The sequence below is a fragment of the Podarcis erhardii genome (genome assembly GCF_964252035.2).
Source record: "Podarcis erhardii genome assembly, chromosome: 2".
Lineage (NCBI taxonomy): Eukaryota > Metazoa > Chordata > Lepidosauria > Squamata > Lacertidae > Podarcis > Podarcis erhardii.
Genome location: NC_138498.1, coordinates 91254881 through 91281546, shown reverse-complemented (window position 1 = coordinate 91281546; position 26666 = coordinate 91254881). Strand labels below are relative to the sequence as shown.

Genomic DNA, 26666 nt, shown 5'->3' with positions numbered 1-26666 from the left:
TATTGCGTATACCTGTTGCAGAATGCGGGATGTGTTGGTGAATGTGGCCCTGTGCTCCGCAATAGCTCTTTCAGATGCCAGAGAGATCTCAGGGTAAGGGAAGTCAAGAAGGGGATACACCTGAAAATTAAAAAGAGGCAACCAGAATCATTCTCACCCTACTTCACCCATTTCCTTTCTGACCATCCCCACCTATCCTCCTAACCTGGGACTCAGCTACATTAGTAAAAGAAAAGAAAAGAAAGAGTGTGTGTTTTAAATGCGTTACAGCGTTGTGACACCAGATGGCGATGTAGAGTCCACTCCTTCGGCAATGTGCTTTCACATGAACTTTCCAACACGTTTTCCAACACGTTTTTTTGATTTGTCTAGATCCAGCCCTGGTTTATTAACACACTAGGCAAATGAGTTAAGGTAATGGCCATTTCACTTAGTCTGCTGGGGCACTGTGTATAATGCATTGTCTAGCAAGATGAAATAAGAGCAACCAGCCACTTTTCTAGTCTAAGTCTGTCCATCACTTTCATCAGTTGCAGGGGATTTGCTCAGCATCATGCTCTGTTAGAGTAGCATATCAGGAGCTGTAGAACCAAAGCTGTATCATTTACATACTATGAATATGAATGAGATGAACATGGTGGATGTGAAATTGCTGGATGTGGTGCATTTTATTCTTCCATTCTGGAATTGTTAATACCAATAGGAAGAACACTGAATCTTCATCAACTGCTCTCAAAAGGCAGACATAGAAATCATAATAGATGATCACCTAATAGCTGAGCTGAGCTTTCGTAGTGCCTGAGTCTTTGGTATATAATATTGCCATTATGTTTTCAGATTTATCTCTACCAGCAAGAGGAAGAAAAACATGCATGTAAAAATGGAATGTGACATTATCGGAATATGGGAGAGATGTGGCGTGAATGTTATCTATAGAGAGCAAATGCATTGAACAAATACTTAGTGACATACTGGTGGCTTGCTATCAACATCAAACGGGGGAAGCAGCATGGCTCAGGGGAAAAGCACATGCTCTGCATGCGAAAAGGTCCCAGTTTCAGTCCCAGGCATCTCCAAATAGAGCTGGGAGAGAGCCTGCCTCAAATCTGAGACAGCTGCTGCCAGCCACTGTAGACGGTACTAAGCTAGGTAAAGGTAAAGGGGCCCCTGACTATTAGGTCCGGTTGTGGCCGACTCTGGGGTTGCGGCGCTCATATCGCTTTATTGGCCAAGGGAGCTGGTGTACAGCTTCCGGGTCATGTGGCCAGCATGACTAAGCCGCTTCTGGCGAACCAGAGCAGCGCATGGAAACGGCGTTTACCTTCCCGCTGGAGCGGTACCTATTTATCTACTTGCCCTTTGATGTGATTTCAAACTGCTAGGTTGGCAGGAGGAGGGACCGAGCAACGGGAGCTCACCCCGTCAAGGGGATTCGAACCGCCAACCTTCTGATCGGTAAGTTCTAGGCTCTGTGGTTTAACCCACAGCGCCACCCGTGTCCCTACTAAGCTAGAGAGACCCCCCCAATAGTCTGACTCAGTATATAGCAGCTTCCAAACTTCCTAAGTACAAACAGAAACATTAGCTCCAATCTTGAGTAGGTAGTCTGCAATCTCATGAGATTTCTGAGCAGATTTCCATTGTCCATGAAGGTAGGGGGCAGAAAGATGTGAGTTAGTTATCGTATTAAGCAGTTCAGCTGCTTCCAGTAATTTTTCACCAAGGTTTCATATGGAAAATACCAGGAGTCATGTTGGGGGGGGGGCATGTATTTTACTCACCACAGCGTTCTCATCTTTAAATATGTTATCTCCCGTAACTTTATTGAGTAGTTCTCTGGGAAAGTTCAGCTGATTCTCATAAATGAATTCATATACATTGTTCTTCCTGCAAGGTAAGAAGGATTCAGAGCACTGTGTCAGTCTATATTGATCAATGTATGGATAAGGCTTTTAGTGTTTACTAGTTATGATTCTACCTCCAATATCGGCAACAGAGGCTTTGGAGACCAGTTGCTGGTGAACACAAACTGGAGGTTGCTGCTCACACATAAACTTTCTGAAATCACTTTTGGTCTTCCCTTGACAGAGAAATTATTGTTGCCCAGAGGGGGGAAAACATTGAGAAGTTCAGGATTTTAGTGGGTCCACCAAAAAGCAAAGATAGCATGAAATTGTTTATGCTCTGTGATTTCATTTAATAAAAAAAAAACCTACTTGCTTTCGTTTATCTTGTCAGTTATCATGTTTCCTGTGTATAGCCCCTGATTGTTGTGTGTGTGTGTGTGTGTGTGTGTGTGTGTGTGTGTGTGTGTACGCATTCATGCCCCCACCTTATACTTTCAAAGCAAGTAGGTCAAAATGGTTAAGACATATTAGATGGACATGTGGAAGGGGGTGTGATAAAAGAGCTTCTTTTTAATCTATCTGCCTGAGACAGGTGTCTCTCTGCTTCCCATATTTCCTGTGCTAAGTTCACTACTCCACGTTTCGACACAAAACTGTTGTTTTTGTTGTTTTTTAAAAAAGTCCTCATGGAAAATCATCATTGAATCTCTCCCTCTAGACACACACTTGTACGCAATTTCCCTGATATACCCATATTAGTAAAGCCATCTCCCTTAATTATATACATATTTAATATAATTTTCATTAATAGATGCATTTTTATACACATTTTGCCCTAATATACACATTTGCGCATACATTATTTGGTTGCAGAACTACATTCCAATATCTGGAGAAGTGCACATTTTGAAGAATGGTTTGTTCCAGTTCACAGATTTCAGAAAGTGTGATTTAGGTATATTTGCCTTTAAATTTCTCCCCCACCCCTCCCTATAGGGTCTAGTCTAATGAATATTGCAAAGCACCCACAGAATCTTAGTCTTAATAAAGACTTCACACATATGAATTTAAGAGCCTTTGGCAGTCAAGGCAATTACCGGTAATTTCAGAGAATGATGACAAAAAGAGCAACATCAGGTAGAAGACAACATACCAAGTTATTGTTAGCTGGATGTAGTGTAGCAACTTTTTCTCTCCATGGCACGTCGTACAGGTTTTGCTGCCTCTTCCAGAACAGGTGCTGCACCTTTTAGATGTAAAATTGAACTTTGTGCATGTATTGATTTATTCAAAATGTGATCCACCCCATTTTAAGCAGGAGGACAGTATAAAAAAGCACAGCCTAAGAAACTAAATACAAAAAATAAGATAAAACCAGTAGGCTTGTGACTTGAATTACCACTGAATTTCAACTGAAGGCAAATTTTGAGGCAAATTCCAAGCCTCTGTTCTGGTGAAATATTCAAGAACTGTTGAAGGCACCCAAATAAATTTTAATAAGCTGTACTCTATCAGAGAGACTAATCTAGTTTTGTGGTCAGATTTCCTAACATCTCAAGATAAAAATTAAAAAAGCAGTAGCTGTGCCACAATTGGGTCAGTTTGCTGGTGTCTGGAAGGGGAGTTAACTCTTTTGCTTGGGTTCGACTTTTCTGATCTGAATCTTCCTCTTCCCTTAAAGCTGCTATTTGCCCCAGTGTGGAAGGCAAATTGATTTAGGTCAGGGGAGGAAATGGCACTGAAGAAAGAGTTGCACCCTACTCCAAAACCATAGGCTTAGTCAAATCAAAGATGGGCATGGTTCTCCACTGCCTCACCTAGATTGGCCCTAAAACTAATAATATTTCTCAGGGAGTTTTCATATATGTCTCCTTTGGATCCACATAAGCCATCAATGATGGCATCTAGTGGATAGCATCTGGTTCTCCCAATGACCCACTATACCCTTTAAACTGAGTGAGAAACAGAATAGGAAATCAGTTGTCAGAAGGGGATGGGCTGGAAGTACAGTGGTACCTCAGGTTAAGTACTTACCTATAGGACGCACCGTCCCATAAGGTGCACCTAGTTTTTTTGGGGGGGGAAATAAAGGGGGGGGAATTATTTTCCCCCAGGCACGGGGCTGGGGTGGGGGAAGCCCGAGCTTCCCCCGACCCCAGCCCCCAGAACAGGCAACGCTCTGCAAGCCGCGGGATCCCAGCGCTGGGCTCCCACGGCTTGCGGAGAGCTGCGCAAAGTCTGGAGAGCGAGAGGGGTCGGTGCGCACCGACCCCTCTTGCTCTCCAGGCTTCAGCGAAAGCCTGCATTCGCCCCATAGGACGCACACACATTTCCCCTTCATTTTTGGAGGGGGGAAAGTGTGTCCTATAGGGCGAAAAATACGGTAATTCGTTCCGGAGGTCCGTACTTAACCTGAAACTGTTCTTAACTTGAAGCACCACTTTAGCTAATGGGGCCTCCTGCTGCCGCCACACCACCGGAGCAAGATTTCTATTCTTATCCTGAAGCAAAGTTCTTAACCTGAGGTACTATTTCTGTGTTAGTGGAGTCTGTAACCTGAAGCGTATGTAACCTGAAGCGTATGTAACCTGAGGTACCACTGTATCATGGTCTTGCTTTGGTTTAGTTCCATTATGAGCCATCCTAACTACCAATGTAAATGTTTAGGAGCTAAAAGGGGGAAGTGTTTTTACCTATTTAACTTCAACACTCAACAGCGAGTTGCTCGAATTGCATGATTTGTGCCAGCACAGAGATCACTGAGTAACAAAGATGTCATTGAAGGAAATGAAATGCTCATCTGCACAAAATGGCCGTTTCCCTACAAAGCTATAGAAGACTAGGTGACCCTTTTCAAGGAAAGTGCCATTCTGCCTACAACAGATGTAGAAAGCATATGTTTGTTCTTGGCAAATTTGGATTGCATCAACATGACGCAGATTAGCAGCAGTTAACAGCTGATTTATGAAAGCACTTTAAGATGTTGCTAGCCCCAATGGATCCCGCTTTCAAAATTATTGCCACGATTATCCCGCAATGCCATCTCTGTTATTTTAAGTGTAATGGAGCCTAATAAAAACAGTTTAAAAGAATGGTGAGCTACTTTGCATCACTTAAAGATCATTTGTAAAGGCAATTAGTTCAGCAGTCGGAGACGCAGAAGGGCAGCGGTTCTGCATACTGCAGACAACCTGGGAGGAGAAGGTGTCAGAAGAAAACAAGGCTCTGTAAAATATGGTACAGTCGTACCTCGTTTTGCAGCCGGGATCCGTTCCAGAGCCCCAACCACTAGCTGAAAAAGATGCAGGGCAAAGCGCTGCATTTGCGCTTCTGCACATGTGCGAGCGGCAAACCTGGATAGTAACCCGTTCCAGTACTTCCGGGTTTGCCACGGATGTTCGCCAGAATGGACGCTAGATAAGGCAGACGTTTGCGGAGGTATTACTGTAAATGGAAAATGGAAGTCTTTCCATGGGATTAGGTGAGATTTGGATCACTCAACCAGATGGTGTCATCAGCCTTGTTTCCCAATGATATTGTGCATAACAAAACCTATCAAAGTACCTCTGAGCCCTGAGTACCTCTGTATAGACATAACCTTCAAAAATATTTTCCTTGTATAAAAAGTTAATGTTGGGCTCAGAGGTACTTTCATAGGTTTTCATATGCACGTTATCATTGTACAGATGAGATTTAGGAAGTCACAGCTCATCTACAGCTTGAGGGTGTCAGACCTATTTGGAATGGAAATCTGTCAATTCAATACTTAATCATTGAAGTTTGGCTGGTTTGCATTGCTGGGCAGTACTATGTTGTTGCTACAGTGGTAACTCAGGTTAAGTACTTAATTCGTTCCGAAGGTCTGTTCTTAACCTGAAACTGTTCTTAACCTGAAGCACCACTTTAGCTAATGGGGCCTCCTCCTGCTGCTGCTGCGCCGCCAGAGCACAATTTCTATTCTCATCCTGAAGCAAAGTTCTTAACCCGAGGTATTATTTCTGGGTTAGCGGAGTCTGTAACCTGAAGCGTATGGAACCTGAAGCATATGGAACCTGAAGTGTATGGAACCCGAGGTACCACTGTATTGCTATTGCTATTGCTGCTGCTATTCTTATTCTTATGCTTATGCTTATTGAGTAAACGGATAAAAGCCCAAAAATGTAGAATCTGTTGCGAAGAAATGAACTGGGTTTACATTTTTCTTATCCCTTTTGTTCCTTCTTCTCTGTCTCCCCTGTGTACCTGCAAATGCTGCAAGGATCCCCCCCCCTCCCAAGTTCAGGAGAGCCCATTAACTCCCTATTTTCATCCCTGCCAGCCCCAATCTGGATGGACATAGTGCTTGCTATAGTGCCTGCCAAGTAAACTGCAATGTTCTCAGCCTTTACCTAGAAGGGTCAGCTGGGCATGCAGGCTACTCAAGTTCTGAGCCTGTGCACATAGCAATAGAAGAAGAAGAAGAAGAAGAAGAAGAAGAAGAAGAGTAGTAGTAGTAGTAGTAGTAGTAGTAGTAGTAGTAGTAGTAGTTTGGCTTTGATATCCCACTTTATCACTACCCGAAGGAGTCTCAAAGTGGCTAACAATCTCCTTTCTCTTCCTCCCCCACAACAAACATTCTGTGAGGTGAGTGGGGCTGAGAGACTTCAGAGAAGTTTGACTAGCCCAAGGTCACCCAGCAGCTGCATGTGGAGGAGCAGGGAAGCGAACCCAGTTCACCAGATTACGAGACCACTGCTCTTAACCACTACACTGGGGAGTCATGGGACTGCTGGGCTCACACCTAGGAGGTACCTGTAGGCCATCCCATATATGCAGTGCCTGCATGTCTAGCAATACATTTGATGGGTCCGTTGAGCCGTAGGGAGATCTTGCCTACATACTGCCACCACAAAAACATGGCCAGTATGCAGAGGTGCTCACCATTTCTTTATTTCCCTGTATGCCAGTGTGGAACAGTGGTCACAGTGTGAGACTAGGACCTGGGAGATCAGAGTTCCAATCCCACCCAGCCATAAAGCTATCTGGGTGACCTAGGGGCAATGACTGCCTCTTAGCCTTACCTACCTAACAGGGTTGCTGTGGGGATTAAATGAGAAGGGGGACAACCATGCCTCGGCTGAGCAGAGGGCATGAAATTATCCTCATTCCTTCTCTTCTCTTTCTGGGTTAGAAAGTTTCTGTGGGCAGCCCTCCTTAGCTTATGAATAACCAGCTGCGGGTGGGATAGCAGCACACCTACCCCTCACCCCAATTCCTTGCATGGAAAGCCAGCCTTCCTTGCATGGAAAGAAGCATCTCTGTCACCATGGCAACACAGTCAAGCCTCCCTTTCATGTCAGCTCTTCCTTTCAGGTAATCGGTGGTTCGGCTAATGGGGCAATCACTGCAGGAAAAGCCTCTAAGAGCTCCTGCGATAGATATACGTATGTGTGTATGCCTTTACTTTTGGATTGGGATTTATCGTTTTATAGTAGGACTCCCTTGATTTATTTAATTCTTAAGTTCCTTTGGTGTTGGCAGAAATTATTCTAAGTATTTAATAAGTAGTATCTATCAGAGAGAGAGAGAGAGAGAGAAAGAATATCCCACCTCAAAAAACTTACCTCTTACGTCCGCTACCTGAACACATCTGGCATCGCTTTTGATGTTTCAGGTGTTTCGCTTTTGCTTTATGTCTGGCTCCACTGCATGTCACACACCTCATCTAAAGGTGCACCACAACAACAACAACAGAACAGATTACACAATTCTACATAGCTGTCAACCGTCCCTTATTTGGTGGGAAAGTCCCTTATCCCAGCGCTGTCTCCTGCTGCTGTCCCTTATTGATGATGTCCCTTAAATTTCCCAGGTTTCAAAGGAAGCATCTCCTCTCCCTCCCTGCCAGCCAGCCAGGGAGGAGGGAGGCTCCAACTGTGTTGCATGGCTGCGTTGCTCACCCAATAAGGAGTCTAAGAATGACTGGGGGGTGGAGCTTGCATGCCTTGTGCCAATCAAATCGGCCGCGTTGCCTGGGAACTCGCCTTTGCTCAGCGCTTCCCAGCGGAGAGGTGACGGTGGTTTCCCTTGCTGCATCCCCTTTGCCGGGTTGCTGTGCTGTGGGAACCACCGCTTGAGGCTTTGTTTGACTGCTGGCTGGGCTTTCTGCCTTTGGCTCAGAGGGGCTCAGAAGTTGAACATACCTGTGCTCGGAAAATCCCTTATTTTGGCTGCTGATCCCTTATTTTCAAGGCTGCTGGTCCCTTATTTTCAAATCTGTAAGTTGATAGCTATGCGATTCTAGAAGTAACAGCTTTCCCCCAAATGTCAGAAATGTCTGCCTGAACATGCCATTCCCCAACACATTTGGTATTTTTAACTATGCAAGGCACTGCTTTCCTTCTGGTGTATATATGGATTTTTCAACACAGATTGCAACATGAAATGACTAAACAGGATTGCTGTGCAAGTGGCACAAGTGATAACACTGAGAACACAGAAGAAAGAAGGAATTGAACTGGAGAGGACACAGCCAATACTCACTCTGCCAGCACCATGACACCCACTGCATTTGTATCGGCCACGACCATGACACTTGTGGCATTCCTGAAATATAAATGGTGCACAAATACAGATTTCTGCCAAGTATTTCCAGCAATTGCATGCCATTGTCTTAAACAAAATGAATGGTGGTGCCTTAACTGGGGAAGCAGAACAGTGCAATCCTATGCATGTCTTCTCAGAGGTAAGTCTCATTTAGTTCAAGGGAATGACTGTGGCAGCCTAACTGAACTACCAAGGGCAACAGAATTTTTTACCTACGGCAAATGAAAGCAAAGGGTATGTAAATGAAAACCACCTACAAAATATTAACCATCACAGAGCTGTGTGATAAAGCAGATCAAGAAACCAGAATAACTGAGGTATAATAATGTGACTTAATGCTTTATTTTCAACCCATGATTGACAAATTACCTTTGCTAAAGAAGAGTGAGGAATGCGAAACTTTTTTGTATCTTCCTGAAACATCTGTGGAACTTGGACTTTAATATCCCATGGTTGAGGAGATGCACCATTTTGTGGCCCATCTACCAAAATATCTGATAGAAAGAAACAACATAAACACAATATTTTAGCAAGCCTAGAGACCATAATCCGAACCCAAACACCACTTAAGCCCATTGAAATCAAATAGTAGATGGAACAGAGAAATCTCTGCTTTGTTTACAGGGGGTCCTGTTTTGCTTTGCCCTGATCAGCATATTGCTGCTCACCCTTCTTATTATAATTAGAGGGAATACTAGAATTATTTTGAAAAAACTTTGCTTAATATGACTAAAAATTGAGTACCATGTGAATATATAGTTCCACATTTTAGATCCTTGATTAATATATCCATTAAACTAAATTATCAAAAGAGTTCTTAGTTGAAATAGATAATACAGCTAGGTATTCAATAGCTATCTTTTTTCCATACTGAGTTACATTTGTCTAGTGGACCCAAGATCCAGATATAATGTTCAAGTTTTCTAGGGGTTCATCAAGTTGTGCAGAGATTATCTGTGCAGTTTCTTTGTCCAGACTGCTCCTTTGGATCAATAAGTGAATTCATTCTTTCCAGGGATGTTTGTCTGAGCTCCTTGACAGGCACTGAGGTATTTCACACTTTGCAAGAAGTTTCTAGAAAAGAGTTGCCTTTTTGAATAGCAATAATGGCTGCCTCCAGCTACCCAAAGACATCACAAAGCCCCCACAAAACTGGGGAGGGGGATGAAGTTAGTAAAGAGAACCTTTCAGCTCTCTTCAGCAACTCTCAGCTGCTTTGTACAACAGGCCGTGCCAATCACTTTAGTAGGAGTTTATTACTTTTCCAGGAAAGCCATTACACTTCACCTTTATAATACTGATAGTACAAGCAACCTTTTTTCTTTTAACTTTGGGTTCTTTTGTGAGCCCGTGATAACTTGAAGGAAAGGCCTTTTCCTAAAGTAACTGGGAACTTTTCTGTGCTGAGTCAAAGTTCAAATGATCTGACAATCATATGAAGCAGTGCTTTTTTCTAAAAAAAATAAAAATGCTTAGGGTTACTCTCATTTTGACTCAAGAAAATCACCGTTTTATAGCTCAAATCAGGAAAATTAAATACAGTAAATGAACAAAAGTACAAATATTCACAAAATGTTTAGGGGTATGCGTACCCCAGCGTACCTCCAGAAAAAAAGCACTGATATGAAGGAACATATTATGCACAAAATGAACAAAAACTGAATGCTTTATGAAATGCTAGTGGCATGGAAGCAATCTGTTTGAGAGGCAAGCATCATCAGCTTCTGAAATATTTAGAGATATATTGATTGGCATATGAGATACCAGTTTCCCTTTGCCCTCTGTTGATTATTTTGGAAGTGTTAACAGCATTCAGACTGTCTGTTAAATTTCTGGTGTCAAAGGGCAGGACTCATCCAACTTCTGAAGTAGACATGTATACCACTGTACTGTAAGTTGTGCAGTGAATTCTTAAAGCGTGCCCGAACATCAGCTCCCGCACAGCAGGATATCTGTACAGTGGTACCTCAGGTTACAAACTTAATTTGTTCTGGAGGTCCGTTCTTAATCCGAAACCGTTCTTAACCTGAGGTATGCTTTCGCTAACGGGCCTCCGGCTGCCGCAGCGCCACCATCCTGGGGCAAAGTTTGCAACCTGGAGCAACTACTTCTGGGTTAGCGGAGTTCGTAACCCGAAGCGTTTGTAACCCGAGGTACCACTGTATAAGCTTCTCTGCAAAGTTATCACGTTTTGCATTTGCCATTGGGGGAGGGGATTGCTTAACATTCACTTCCCACTTATTCTGCAAACAGTAAATTTTAGGGAGTACCTGATCTCAGATGAACCCTTCACAGGAAAAAAAATACATCCTGGTTGCTAGGAAGAATGGAAAGGCGAAGTATGGAAATTCCAAGGACTACTAGAAAGCAAGACAGATGCAGGAAAAGTGCACTAAATCGGGTCCTCCCTAAAAGAGAGCACGTGTTGTGGTGAGACCTGGCAACCAAACCCTGTGCTGTGGGTGGGTACGTTTGGATAGCCACAGCACCCAGTTGGTAGATCCCTTGATGCTGGGTTTAATCAGGCCAATGGGACTCAGCCTAAACGGATCAAGGGACCCAGAGCTTCCTCTTTCGGTTTGTGCATCGGAACACCCGCCCACCTCTCCCTACTTTCAGGGCTTGTTGCGTTTGACCTTGCTATGCCGTCTTGTGTCGTCTGTCGTTGGGACTGGGGCACGGCAGGAATTTCCCCACTTGGCTGATTGGCTGTTGCCATTTGGGTTTCACCTGCCACGTAGCAAATCATCACAACTTGTAAGGTTGCGGATAGGCTCTGGTTCAGGTGATAGGGATGGGGGAACACTCTCGCCATCCCTATATGAAGGGTATTTTGTTAAAGGAATCCAGGGACTCAATGGTTTGGTCAACCCCTGAGAGGGGGTTGTGCCCATGCCTGAGCCCAGGGGGACATTTGGTTGGTGGACATAGCCTGTTCCCGACTTTCCGCTTATCCAGGTGTTCACCCTAGGCTGACCTATGCTGGTGCCCTGGGTCAGCGTTGCCTGCAAGGGTGCAGGGAGCTAGTTGAACCAGAGCCTATGCAACCACTCACTTGCTGTAATCAATAAAGTTGTGGCCTAAATTCTGCCAAAAACCAAACCAAAATTTGAGTCTTGTCTGAATTTATTTAAGGGGAAGATTTAAAGGTCTGAACACGCAAAGGGAAGAGGAAAACATAAGCTCTTTAGGAACCCATTGGCTGAAAACACTGACAGGTAGAAGCAACCAGGCTCACTTATTTCCAGAAATCACTTAGAAGGATAATTGCACATTTTGCTTCATAGCTTTATTTCTAGGACTTCCTTTTTAAAAAGAAAAAAGAAAAGAAATCCCTGAGTCTGCCTCCCAAGCTTGAGGGCACCACTGAAGCCCTTTGCAGGCCCCATGATACCCATGGGCATCACGTTGAAAAACCACAGCCCAGTGTGTGTATTTTTCTGCAAGGAATTCTCCCTTAATTGCATGCATTTTGTATGTTATTTTCATTTTTTCCATTATTATGCACATTTCTGTGCACATTCTTTTACTGGAAAATTACATTACAAATAGTTTGGATTTTGAAGGAGAAGTTGTTTTGATTCATATATTGATTCTGTGGGTATGGTAGGTTCGCTTAAAGTGTGAACAAATTCTCCTGATTTCATGGACAGGTGTTACAGGGAATCAGCCATCCACGTGGCTGTGTGCTCACTATCAGTTATGACAGAATGGTTGTAAGTAAAATGAAGCTAGATTTTTTAGGGCTCTGTACAAAGCATGATTAGGTGACAAATTACATTGGATTACAATGACACAACTGCAATCAAAATGGATGATTCACTATTCATGAAAATTACTCACTGGCATAAGGCTCAAAAGTCCATTCACATAATCTTGTTTCAGTAAAGGTTTCCAGCCGATACTGTGGAGAAATAAATATTGTAATTAAATGCAATTACTAGAAACTGTAATTATCACTGAAAGTAAATAGGAAATATTTTGTTCACTTTAAGCCCTGCTCAGCAAGTAGAGTTGTCTGGGGACATTTTGAGATGGTAGTCTGTGATGGACCAGTGGCCTGCCATGCCATCCCACAACTCCTGAAAGTAATTGAACAAGAAGCAAATTTCTCCCCACCTCTCTGCTTCATCATATCTCTGCTTCATTGCCCTCCTGTTCCTCATATTCTTAGTCATCTCACAACAATAAAGTAATCTCAGCCTCTCACAAACCAAATTTGGCATGTTCAGTTTGTGCCACTGGTCACCAAGATTCATGTACATGAACCAGTTTTTATTTATGAGACTTAGGTCTTGGCAAGAGTGGCCCACCCATGAGGCAAAATGAGGTGACTGCCTCAGCAGCGGATCCACCGAGTGGCAGATCCAGTCGGCAAGGAATCTATCACCTGCCACAGTGCTAGAGAAAGCTGCAGCTCCTTGAAGGCCAAATCTACCACCTCCTTCACAGCCTCCCCCTGCCACCCTAATGTTTCCTCCACAGTGGCCTCTCAGTGAAAAGGAGGCACTGCTGGTCTTCTCCCAAACCCTGTTCCCAATGTTGATCTTTATTCTCCCCCCCCCCCCTTTGTTCCTGATGTAGATCATCACTCCCCTTTTCTTCCCTGGTGGGGGGTCATGGACAGGCTGGATGCAGAGGAATGGTATGAGGCACCAGCTGGGGAACCCCCAGGGGAAGAAGGCTCAGAGCCAGAGGATTCGTGGTGGGACGATGATGCGTGGTCAGAGGGAGAAGAGGGAGCAGACTGGGAGGAGGGTGTGTCGGAAGCTGAAGAGGTAACAGGACTTAGTGAGCAGGAAGAGGCTGTGGCAGAGCACGGTTCAGATTCAGAGGTAGCAGCGGGGGCTGTAGGGAGTGGGGCCAAGAGGCAGAGAGGCCTGCTGCAGAAGAAGCCAGGGCGTCTCCCCTCCTGCTGCATCCAGCTCCCCTTCCCCCTGGGATTGTAGAACACACTGAGAAATGAAAAGGCCAGAGCAGAGGGTGGTTGTGCCCAGACGCAGCTTGGAGAGGAAGAGTCCTAGTCAGCACTAGAAAGGTGGGGACTTTCCACCCTCGCAACTGCTTCATCAGGGCAAGAGGTCCAGGAAAGGGTTGCTGAGACCACTGGGCTGGAGCTGCAATTTGTTTCCTTGAATAAAGAGTCACTGGCCTTGGTTGATTTATTGTTCTATTGCTGACCTACAACTGACTCCATAGGGATGCAGAGCCTAGGGCTTGCTGATCAGAAGGTTGGAGGTTCGAATCCCCACGACGGGGTGAGCTCCCATTGCTCGGTTCCTGCTCCTGCCAACCTAGCAGTTCGAAAGCACGTCAAAGTATAAGTAGATAAATAGGTACCACTCCGGCGGGAAGGTAAACAGTGTTTCCGTTCGTTGCTCTGGTTCGCCAGAAGCAGCTTAGTGATGCTGGCCACATGACCTGGAAGCTGTACGCCAGCTCCATCGGCCAATAAAGCGAGATGAGCGCCGCAACCCCAGAGTTGTCCATGACTGGACCTAATGGTCAGGGGTCCTTTTATCTTTACCTTTACAACTGACTCCAACTGACTTTACATCCTGACACAGGGTGAGGGGCACCATTTTGTGGTTCGCCTCCGGTGCCAAAATGCCTTGGGCCCGTCCTGGCCCTCGGGTATATGAAATAATCATTAAGAGGTTGCAGCAGTGGGGGCAGGGTTGGGCAGCAGTGCTTACCTGGCCTCCTGGCAGCACAATTGCTCCTGCTTACCAAGAGGGAGAGTGGGAGGATCAAGATGCCAGGGTGGCTGGAGCTGTGCAAACACATCTATGGAGCCAGCATCTTGTTCCTGCGGGTGCATTTGCACAGCACAGACTTCCCCACTGCCTTGCCCCTCCCACTCCCATTCCTGACAAGCAAAAGCAATTCTGCTGCCAGGTCAGGTAAGCAACACCCTGCCGCACCCTCTGCTCCGGAAGCATGCCTCTGAGCAAATGCAGACTGCGCACTGAAGATTAAAGGGAAGAGACCTCAGTGGAGAGCATGTGCCTGGTAAATATTTTTAGCTATGAGATGCTGCTAAAGTCCCACTGAAATCAATCAGACGGATTGGAGTGCTTAACTATCTGCATCAAGCCACTTCCCTTCCCTAACTCTTGTCTAATTTACACCTGTTGGAAGCGCATCTGGGGATACTCACCCTGTACAATGTTTGCGGCTTCAGTTCCTGAATGACAAGCTCTCCTGCAGCTCTGTTGCCATAGCAACATTTGGAATTGACAAAGCTGAAGAGCGCATTTCTGGCCATGTCATCTGTCATTCTTGGGATCCTGTGGATTAACGGCACAGCACACACTCTTTTCTAAACCATACATAAATGAATTTAATGCCCGTAGCAGTCGTTCAGGAGCTCCAAAAATGCAAACATGGAATGAAGAAGTGAATGGCAATCACATCTCTTGGTGCGATACACGGCCTCTATGACGTTGCCGTCAGGGCTCTCTCAGTGTCCATAACACAATAATGAATGGGTGGGGAATAAAAATCACTGCCAGCCTCAAGTTAACCAAAACAAATTATTAAATAACATGCCTGTTCTTATCTAATATTCTTGTGCTCTAGGCTGGTTGCAGTTTCCTTATCTCTGTCAAATTATATTGATATGCCTTTTCTCGACAGCCCCGTTCTAAAGATTACAGGCAGCGCAAAACCTCTGAAACACACAGACACGTATAATCTTGCTCCTTTTATGTAGAGGCAAATGGATCCTAACGATGGAGTTTTGAAAGCCCCATCCATTCTCAGCAGCTGGTTCTGTGCACTTTGCTCAAAACAGGGCCATCACACGAACCACCTGACCATTGCTGCCTGGAACAAAATGACTAGAGGCAAACAGCATGGGCTTAATGTAGTGGCTGGGGGAGAGGAGTGGCTGACTCTATGGAGTAGCAAGTTCCTGGTGCAAACATGCCCACTGTGGTCCATTAGGGCAAATTGGGTGCTGCCCCACTAACCTCAGTCTGCCTTAAGCCAGCATCCCAAATGCCTGCCCCCCTTTTTTTTATTACAACTAGCCTAGGGGTGGCCCTGGCTCTCAACTTCCTCCTGCTTAGCTTCCACTTCATCCTTTTAGAGATCAGCAGTTTAGAGGGTGGGAATGAAACAAGGAAAACCTGTAATTGCCTTTGCATTGCAGGGGTTTGGACTAGTTGACCCTTGGGGTCCCTTCCAACTCTACGATTCTATGATTTTATGACTCTAGCGACTGTTGGCCGGCCAGTCTTCTGCCCTAACCATCTCAATAGGCACCAGCCACCAAAGAATTTTTGCTTGGCCCAATCCTATAGGCTCAGGAGATTCAGTCTGTGGGTACTTGCACATTTTTTGCAGGGCGTGGGGTGTGATTCATACCAGTGCTAGGACCTTAGAAAGGCAGCTTTCCAAGACAAGGAAAATAAACAAACATTTCTTACCTGCATTGCAGAAACACTGGGTTGTTTCTCTGTTCGCTAAACTTTTGCATTACCTCTGGAGGTGGAACTAATTTTTTTCTGCCTAGATGGGAGAATTTAAAGAATTAGTCTTCATCGTCAATGATTTCCTGGTGCTGACAAAGTGGGTGGGGTGGGATAACAGTGAAAACCTGAAAGCTAAGGAAAATCCCCCATAGAGCTGATGCGAAGAAGAAGACGAAGACGAAGACGAAGACGAAGACGAAGACGAAGAAGAAGAAGAAGAAGAAGAAGAAGAAGAGTCCCATGGACTGCAAGAAGTCCCATGGACTGCAAGAAGATCAAACCTATCCATTCTTAAGGAAATCAGCCCTGAGTGCTCACTGGAAGGACAGATTCTGAAGCTGAGGCTCCAATACTTTGGCCACCTCATAAGAAGAGAAGACTCCCTGGAAAAGACCCTGATGTTGAGAAAGATGGAGGGCACAAGGAGAAGGGGATGACAGGACGAGATGGTTGGATAGTGTTCTCAAAGCTACTAACATGATTTTGACCAAACTGCAGGAGGCAGTGGAAGGCAGGAGTGCCTGGTGTGCTCTGGTCCATGGGGTCGCAAAGAGTCGAACACGACTAAACAACTAAACAACAACAATAATAATAACAATAATAATTCTCATCATTCTGCTTTCTAACTTTTGGCCATTGGCAACTAAATGAACCAGGGAAACATATGAAAAGACCTTGATACACATTTTTAACTGCTGTAATTAACATGCAGCATCTATCTGTCAAATATATATTCTGTCTAAAAATGGAATCCCACCTTTCTCTAGCTCTTACGGCTGATAGTCAGTGAAAGGGTTTTCTGCACAGATTCTCAGCTAGGTGAGTTCTATTGGCCCTGGTTACAGATGTGCTATGGAAGCAGCCTTGGGTACTTCCATCATACAGTGCCAGCCCAAGACATTTTGGCACCTGAGGTGAACCACAAAATGATACCCGCTCCTGCCATCCAGGGAAGAAGGGGTGAGGGAAGATCTACATCAGGAGCAGGTGGGTATCAAAAATCTACACCATGAACAAGCGGGAATAAAAATATACATTCGGAACATAAGGGTGAAGATCTACCTTGGAAACAAGGGGGTGAATCAGATCAACTTTACCCAAAAGTTGTCGTTCAAAGGCTATCGGGGGGTGGGGCAGAGAAGGGCCCACTCTGAATCATCATGTGTCCCATGGGCATATTAGGTATTCCAAGCATGTACATTTCCCTATGAAGAGTGACACCGTAGCAAGTGGAAACTTGCATTGCATTACAGTGGTACCTCGGGTTACATACGCTTCAGGTTACAAACTCCGCTAACCCAGAAATATTGCCTCAGGTTAAGATGAGAACAGAAATTGTGCGGCGGACCAGCGGGAGGCCCCATTAGCTAAAGTGGTGCTTCAGGTTAAGAACAGTTTCAGGTTAAGAACGGACCTCCAGAATGAATTAAGTACTTAACCCGAGGTACCACTGTATAATGTATTATTCTTTGGCAGTAATGCATCGATTGGGTTGGATCCAGACTAGTCCTAGGGAGAACTCTTCTCTGTTCGAGGGAGCAGATCTTTGTTGCTGACTCTGCATTGCAAAACTCAGGATCCCCTGAAAACCTGCTCCAAAGGATTGGGGGACCTTCAGGAACAGTGGAAAGTTGGCCCTACTTTTCCTTCAGTGGACCCTCCCTTTCATGAATGGAAGAAGCCTCCATTTGCAAGAGGGCAAGTCTGAATCCATCCCCAAAGTCTTTAGGCTGAGATTCTATTGTTTGTTTATTTGCTTATTTATTTATTTATTTATTTATTTATTTATTTATTTAATTAGTTGCTTTCTTTGCCACTGCAGCTCAGAGTGGCTTGCAATATTTTAAAGCGACTTAACAATATTTTTCTAGGGGGGCCATGATGTCAATGCATACTTACCAAGATCTCGGAAAGTCCACTCATAATGACCCAGTGGCTCTAACAGATCTGCAGGAGGTGCTAAAGGACTTTCAGGCTCTGATTCCAGTTCCAGGGTAGCTGTTTTAGACATTAATATGAGTGGAATATTTAGTCAGATTATCGTGTATTTTGGGTTTCTTTTTTGTATAATCATATGTTCTGAATTCTATGGTCTCAGACTTTATTTTTTAGCAACAGTCATTGCCTTTTTAATACAAGAGTTTAGAATTGCCTGAAAGTAATCTTAGGGCACCAGATGTTTCTTTGATTCATGTGCTCTTCTAAAAATATGCCCTTTGCTGAGCTGTAACAATAGGTGCTCATGATTCCTAATGCAGAAACAATGCACTCAGTAACCATCACACTAGAGTGCTTTGTGCCATTTTGAAGGTCCATACAAGAATATATATATACATGCAGAAGCTCCAGGAAATGCCACTTGCTAACAATGTACAATTCTAACACTGGGGAAAGTGACTTGATGACATCATTCATCAATTTGATAAAGTGGACCTTTCTGCTGAAAGCATTCACAATTATTCACTAGGACAAAAATAATCTCTCTATTCTTCTACGTACAAAAAAAAAAAAAAAGATAATACACCAGTCCATTTCTCTTGCTTTAATACAATACTGTGGTCTAGAGGTAGAGGGCAAAAAAAGAATTGATCCGGACAGAAGCAATTTCTAGCTTCCTTTATTACAGATGATCTCACTAGACCAGTGGTACCTTTTGACACCAACACCCATCATCCCTTGCCCATGTTGACTGCAGCTGATGGAGTCCATCAACATCTGGAGGGAACTGCAATAGCTACACTTGCACTAGGCTGGAGAACACAAGTAGGTTATGCTGCAGGAGTTTTTGATAGCTTAAAAAAAAGAACCCAAAACCTTTAATCAAATCAATTTTTCCCTTGCTTAAAAAAAATAAATGTGGACTCAGAACTGCTTCCAGGTTTTCTGAGTCCAGCAGGGCAAGAGGGAGCTAGTAGCCTATCTCGTTTCCAGAATCTGTTTAGAACAGGCCTGCGCTACTTCAGCAGTATTGGTACTGAATGTCCCTAGTTATGAACTGTGGCCTGTCAAATGCTCATCAAGGGACCATTGTACTATCCCACACATACCCAAGATTTATGAGCTCTTTGGTGGAAATGGTCAAGCTGGAGTCTATACAGAAATTTAAGTGAGAAGCCACCTCTCCCCTCCATAGCCATTTGACTGCCATAGTTCTCTGATGAGGTTGTCCTGGTGGTGCTTCATAGTCTTGCCATCCATCTTTAGTGTGGTGGCACAAGTTTTCTCAAAAGCCTTCAGCGGCTCAGGACCACAATACCTCCAAGACCGGCTCTCCCCATATGAACCACCCCAGACTCTGCAATCATCATCTGAGGCTCTTCTTCATGTGCCCCTTCCATGGGAAGTCCAGAGGGTGGTAACGCAATCATACTTCTTACCTCCAAAGGAACGTGGCTTTGCAAAACCAACAGGTCAGATTCTGTGCACCTGAGAATGATGTTTGGCTTATGGATATCCTGGCCGATTTGACATGTTGCTTGTGAGTAGATTGGTGGCGAGCCAGAATTTGGACCGGCTCGTGTGGCAGGTAAGGCATTGGGTAAAAGCCTTAGTTCTGGTCGGAGAGAAGGTTGTAAGCTTCTGCCTGCCCCTCCAAGGGAATGGGGTATCCTCTTAAAGGGACCTTGGAGGAGGTGCTTCTGTCCAGACACCTGGGCAAGGGCAAGGGCCATAGCACTTCTTGAGCCAGTGATCCTGGCATAGTGGCACCTATTTGATGTATGTCATAGGACCTCCTTGGCAATGTTTCGACCCCTTGGTCTACCATTCAGCAAACCATATCAGTTACAACCCAATGCCTATGCCAAGCCCTTGACATCTGTAATAAATAAAGTTGCGGCCTAATTTGAACTATACGGTGTTGTCAATCATGAGTGATCTTTCGGTCATTGGTACTCAGGCTCACAACACCGGTGCATGCAAGGGCCTTTCTGCAGTGGCTTCCCATTTGTGGAATGCTCTCCCCATGGAAGGGACGCGGGTGGCGCTGTGGGTTAAACCACAGAGCCTAGGACTTGCCGATCAGAAGGTCGGCAGTTCAAATCCCCGTGACGGGGTGAGCTCCCGTTGCTCGGTCCCTGCTCCTGCCAACCTAGCAGCTCGAAAGCACGTAAAAGTGCAAGTAGATAAATAGGTACCGCTCCAGCGGGAAGGTAAACGGCGTTTCCGTGCGCTGCTCTGGTTCGTCAGAAGCGGCTTAGTCATGCTGGCCACATGACCCGGAAGCTGTACGCTGGCTCCCTCGGCCAATAAAGCAAGATGAGCGCTGCAACCCCAGAGTGGTCACGACTGGACCTAATGGTCAGGGGTCCCCTTTACCCTTTACCTCCCCAGGGAGGCTTGCCTGGTGCCATCATTATATGTCTTCAGGCACCAGGTAAATACTTTCCTTTATAACCAAGCCTTTTTAACTATCAGTGGCGGGATGTATTTCCTCCCCTATTAGTTTTAATGTATCTGGGGGTGGGGGGTGTCTGTTTGGTTGGGTTGGGCAGGATAAAGCAACCAACAAATTCAATTAACAACAACAACAACAACAACAGCAACAGCAACAACACTTTCCCCCTGGAAATTAGGCATGTGCTGACAGTTTCCTATTTACCGTGCATGCTAAATGTCAACCCACCGCCACTCCTCCCAGTGTTTCCTTGATTAATTTTACTGATCTACCCTACTGACAACCACTGCGGATGTAAGCTGGTGGTGCTGTGTTTTAGATTGATTTTATTATATTATGTTGTGTATCTGTATTTTGTACACCGCTTCGATATTTCTAACATTTAGCAGTGTGTGTGTGTGTGTGTGTGTGTGTGTGTGTGTGTGTGTTAGTTAACTAAATAACCCATTATTCAGCCCTGAAGGGTCTGTAGAGTGATCAAAATAGGAGAAGAAAACAACATTAAAACTGCATAGAGAACTTGTAGAACATGAGACACTTAATTTCAGGGTCATTGGTTGGAGCCCTAGATTGGCTGAAAGATTCCTGCATTGCAGGGGGTTGGACTAGACGACACGCATGGACCCTTACAACTCTACAATTCTATGATTTTATGATAACAGTCCATGAATGCTAAAACCACACTATCCAGGCCTGATTTACTATCAGTGAGCCAGCTTTGCAGCCCTAACCTTCATTATCGCCAGGTTTAGTTGGTGCCATTTCCGACATTTAAGCAAAAGAAGATGAACTCAAGTTGTTCTTTTTCTTTAAGCCTCCCCTCCCCTCCTTCTATGGTCTTTAACTACTGGTTTGAAGCTGGTTGTATAACAATGCTCACAAATCTGTCCAGCTTGCCTTGAAAGTGAACTACAGTGGTACCTCGGGTTACATATGCTTCAGGTTACATACGCTTCAGGTTACAGACTCCGCTAACCCAGAAATAGTGCTTCAGGTTAAGAACTTTGCTTCAGGATAAGAATAGAAATCGTGCTCCGGCGGCGCGGCAGCAGCAGGAATCCCCATTAGCTAAAGTGGTGCTTCAGGTTAAGAACAGTTTCAGGTTAAGAACAGACCTACGGAACGAATTACCGTATTTTTTCTCTACAAGACTCACTTTTTCCCTCCTAAAAAGTAAGGGGAAATGTGTGTGCGTCTTATGGAGCGACTGCAGGCTGCGCAGCTATCTCAGAAGCCAGAACAGCAAGAGGGATTGCTGCTTTCGCTGAGCAGTGATCCCTCTTGTTGTTCTGGCTTCTGAGATTCAGAATATTTTTTTTTCTTGTTTTCATCCTCCAAAAACTAGATGCGTCTTATGGTCTGGTGCGTCTTATAGAGCGAAAAATACGGTAAGTACTTAACCTGAGGTACCACTGTATAGTTTGTAAATGCCATAGTAAAGGTCAACTTAGAAGGAAGAATATGCTCATGTGTGCCAGATATCGGCCCTGAAAATAATGATATAGTAAATAACCAGAAATAACAAAGTTATAAATAGTTCTTGTTTGTAGTCTGCAACTTGCAGACAGACCTGTTGCTATAGCAATCCAGTTGGAAGTCACAATAGTGTGTAAATACAGCCTCCTTGTTCTAGGTTAGTGGAACAAAGAAGTTGGGTGTGCTTGGACAATGGAAAAGGGTGTATTCACATCTATTCATAATATGCATTTGACTGCAGTTGTGTGATACCTCTGTCAAAACCCATAGAAATAAAGGGTTCATTTCCATTAACTCTGGGTGAAACACATGAAGATATTGAGAGTTGTTGTGCCGTTATGCATGTCAATGAAAACTGCCCCCTTCATTATCGCAAAACATAAAGAAATGATGTTATGTGCGACAGAGGTACATGTGAACCCAGCTTCAGGCCCATAACATTCAAGGAGTCTGTGTGGTATAGTGGTTATAGGGTTGGACCTGGGTTCAGATCCCCACTTGGCCAAGGAGTTCACCTGGGTGACCTTGGGCCAGTTACTGCCTCTCAGGCTAACCTACCTAACAGAGTCATCATGGGGATTAAATCAAAGATGTAATAATAATAATAATAATAATAATAATAATAATAATAATAATAATAATTTTATTTATATCCCGCCCTCCCCAGCTCAGGGCAGCTAACAACAATAAAATAATACAACATTCTAAAATCATTTCATTAAAATTAATTCAACTCAAATTGATGGCAACCATTAGGCTAAAGTTCTGTGAAGATTGCCAAAGGAGGGAGTCAGGCTGTGCCCTGACCAAAGGCCTGGTGGAACAGCTCTGTCTTGCAGGCCCTGCGGAAAGATGTCAAGTCCCGCAGGGCCCTAGTCTCTTGTGACAGAGCGTTCCACCAGATTGGAGCCACAGCAGAAAAAGCCCTGGCTCTAGTTGAGGCCAGCCTAACCTCTCTGTGGCCTGGGACCTTCAGGATGTGTGGGTTTTTTGTTTGTTTGTTGCTGTTGTTGTTTGGTTTGTTTTTTTTTTTTTTTTTGGTAGAAGAAGGCATCTCAGAGCAATTCAGAAAATGCCCCCAATATCATCTATTCTGTAGATGCTTTGTCAAATTTTCAGGGTTCGTCCCATACATCTTACTGCATTTAAGGAATGGGATGAACTTTAGTTATAAATAAAATAATAATCATATCCTCCTGTAAACAACAAGTATTTAAAGCACATTGCCCATATAATGCAGCAATATGCATTAGCCACATCTTCACAGTATTTTCCCCACCCTTCTCAAATCCCTGAGCTGCCATTAATTATACTCTTCTAGTTTTTAAAAAGCAGCTTGTTTCTGGAAGAAGAAACAGCCCAGGGAATATAACCGTGCATGTGTAGCCATTGCAATCTTGCGCACTACCACACAAGATTAAGGCCATTTATTTTCTAGGTGCTGCATGTAAAAAGGCAAATCACATAAATTGTCCCGATCTATAATATTCAGGTCATGCCAGCCATTCCTTTTCTGCAAGAAAAATACCTCCCCATTTCCCACTTAGGACTACTGATTTGATCTGTAATAACTGTAATCTTGCAATAGCTTTTCTGTGTCCGTGATGGATCATCTTTGACAAATACAGCTCAGCCCCAAATTGCACATCCACTTTCATATTCTCTAACATTTCTGAGATGAAAACAGGGACACTCTTGTGTGCTTAATTTACTCTGCAACAGTCTGTCCGGCACCGGTTTTCAAAATAGGTTATTTTCCTAACAGACCACAATAGAGGTCTATTCTCTTGTTACTGGTATATTTAAGAGTGTTTAATATAATGCTCAATACCACCATTGATCTGTTTGTGCTCATTAGAGAATAGCAGCAATTGGCTATTTCTTTACTACATTCATCCACGCCTTCCCTCGAAGCATTTCAAGATGGCGTACGATGGCGCTCCCTAATTGTATTTTTGCAATTACCCTGTGTGGTAGGTTAGGCATAGGCTTGTAGCCAGTGCTAGTTGAGTAGGTCCACTGATATTAATGGGCCCAAATTATTTCAGTGGACCTACTCTGTGTAGGACTAATGTTGGGTGCAACCCACAGTGACTGACCCAAAGTCATCCAGGGAATTTCATGGCTGAGTGGGGATTTGACCTTTGGTCTCTCCAGTCATAGTCCAGGACTAGACGAACCACTATTTTTTAGTGGGTTTTTAGAGCCCTCCTCACCTGAATAGTTTCAGAGGGAGAAGAAGGAAGGAAGGAAATTGGCACTTTCTGTCTATATACAGTGGTACCTCAGGTTAAGTACTTAATTCGTTCCGGAGGTCCATTCTTAACCTGAAACTGTTCTTAACCTGAAGCACCACTTTAGCTAATGGGGCCTCCCGCTGCTGTCGTGCCGCCGGAGCCCAATTTCTGTTCTCATCCTGAAGCAAAATTATTAACCTGAAGCACTATTTCTGGGTTAGTGGAGTCTGTAACCTGAAGCGTATGTAACCTGAAACGTATGTAACCCGAGGTACCACTGTATAATGCTTGGACACTGGTATCAAGACGAATCTGCCAGTTCCCACTCAGAGATTTAAATTCTGGAATCCCATGGGAGGGATTAAAACCTGTGGGTTGGCCACTTTAATAATTTACACTAACAAAATGGGGACCTGTACTATATCCCAGGAGACAAAACACAGGCAGTCTTTTTACCAGGGTAAACATGGTCTTTTATGTATTCATAGATGTGTAAAGGGACAAGATGAAACAAGATTCCCCTTAGAAGAGAGATCAGTTTTAAATTGAATGGAATAAGGCATTTATACTTCTTTAAGTACACTAGGAAATTGCTTTCTTTTGTTTCTTTCTCAGAAAAAGCCTCTGAAGCAGAGGAAAATGGAGCCTTTAAATCAAGTTCTCAACTAGATCTTAACTATATGTATGAAGCTGCTGAATGACACCCCCTTGGACAGAAATACCAACTCTTTCTTAAACAACCATTTAATGTCAGCATCAAAATAACCAGTGCATTCATTTACTAGCAATGGGATTTGGTTATTAAGCCTCCTTGTAAAGGGCTATTTGACGACCTTCTGCAAAACAAGAGCAGGAGGTAGCTTTAGATGATGCTTCTGTTAATTACACATCATTCCCTTATGGGTTAGAGAAATGACCATTACGCCCAAATCGCCTTCTATGGACTCTTGCTGTCAGAAAGTGCAAAGCAACCGCAAGGCAGAATTCAAAGGATAGTGAAAAGTCAATGAATGGCTCCAACTCAAATAGAAATCCAGGGAAACCATGCACCAGGCTTTCAACCAGATATCAATATTATTCTACCTGCTCTCCCATTTCTGAAAGAAATTGCAATTAGCCAACTTTTCATCAGGTTGTACTAGAAAACTTGCATTTATTTACCACAAGCCACACACCGTACTTCAAAGCCGAGTCTAAGGCTATGAACACACCATACATCAAAAACAATTTTCCCCATTCTCTAGAGAACCCTGGGACCTGTAGTTTACCCTTAACCGAGCTACAGTTCCCAGCATGCTTAGCAAACTACAATTCCCAAGATTCTTGTGGGGGGAGCTTTAAATGTACAGTGTGTACAGCCGCTGATTTTGAAGAACGTCTTCCCAGAACCAAGCATGCTTTCAGACAAATTGCCTGCTTTTGCAAGGCATACTGAACAGCGTGACTTTGTTTACTTACTGTCTTCGTCTCCGTTCTGTCCCTGATCCATTCTCATGGTGCAGGATGAAGTCTCTGAGTCCCACTCCAACAATTTCCACATATGTTGTTTACTGAGGATTCTGTGTTAGGAGCAGATAAAAATCCCATGCACGCCCCTGGAACCACTCCCACTTTATAAAACAATCTGAAGAAAAGTATGTAAAGTGATTCATCAATCTCTGTTGAAATGAAGTCCAGGCTACAAGTTAAGAGCTCCCATTGATACCTGCCCCCGATTCTAAAAATACATTCTTTCACTGTCTGTTGGATGTGATTGTGGGTAAAAAAATTCATCTTTGTACTTTACTCTTTTTCATTCTGCCTAAAACACAGGATGCATACACACTGTACATTAAAAGACACACACACACACACACACACGAATCCTGGGAACTGTACTTTACCCCCAAAGGGCTACAATTCCCAGCACCCTTAACAAACTATACTTTCCATGATCCTTTGAGAGGGGGAAACAGTGCTTTGAATGTGCATGAAATGCATGGTGTGCATGTAGTCACAGTTTAGTTCAATGTCTAATTCATTGGTGCCAAAGGGAGCCTGACACTCTCCTAGTGCTTCTTTAAAGGAATTTTCATAGGTGAGGAATAAACTCAAAAAGGCACCTTTAACCACCCAGAAAGGCACTTTCAAGCTGTCATTAAAAAAATACAAATAAAGCAATACTATAATTATAATAAATGTGCTTTAACATTAAATGCGATTTAGGCTGCCTCCAGACAGGGATTCAGCATTGAAATCTACTTGCTCAACTATCTCAAACAGGTTGTTGGAAACAGGTTTGTTCTTCAAGTTAGAAAAGGTAAATCCTGAGTAAATGGGGGAAATGGGGGCTGGTATTTTGATGCCAACAATGTCATGTAGATGCTGCTTTAAAAAATGCACAAAGAGCACCCCGTTCTCAGTGGCGGCTGGTCCCCATTGGGAGCCCAACAGTAGGGGGCGCTAGAGGCAACGGCAGGCAGAGTTAATGGATTTTAGCTGTCTCCTCCCTTCTAAGTTCAACTAGTGCAACGCTGAGGCTAACAGGGTTGCCATACGTCCAGAATTTTCCAGGAAAATCCAGATATGTGTTAGCCCATGTAAGCAGTAACGTTTTTGCATAAAAATAGCTCAAAAACTGCAATTCTTTTGCGATTTTGCTATTTAA

The 26666-nt window shown here is 44.0% G+C and overlaps 1 protein-coding gene across 1 annotated transcript in view; it reads right to left on the bottom strand.

Moving 5' to 3' along the window:
• LOC309337038 (protein SSUH2 homolog) overlaps nt 1-25620 on the bottom strand; it is a 30916-nt gene extending 5296 nt beyond the window's left edge. Inside the window, exons 1-11 of the mRNA XM_081853681.1 lie at nt 25478-25620; nt 17810-17908; nt 15866-15947; nt 14593-14722; nt 12276-12336; nt 8802-8926; nt 8370-8432; nt 7451-7551; nt 3001-3093; nt 1782-1887; nt 13-120 (exon numbers count right to left, since the gene is read on the bottom strand). Coding sequence (XP_081709807.1) covers nt 13-120; nt 1782-1887; nt 3001-3093; nt 7451-7551; nt 8370-8432; nt 8802-8926; nt 12276-12336; nt 14593-14722; nt 15866-15947; nt 17810-17908; nt 25478-25559 — 1050 coding nt within the window. The 5' untranslated portion in view covers nt 25560-25620. The remainder of the gene's footprint in view (nt 1-12; nt 121-1781; nt 1888-3000; nt 3094-7450; nt 7552-8369; nt 8433-8801; nt 8927-12275; nt 12337-14592; nt 14723-15865; nt 15948-17809; nt 17909-25477) is intronic.
• Nucleotides 25621-26666: the final 1046 nt, after the last annotated feature.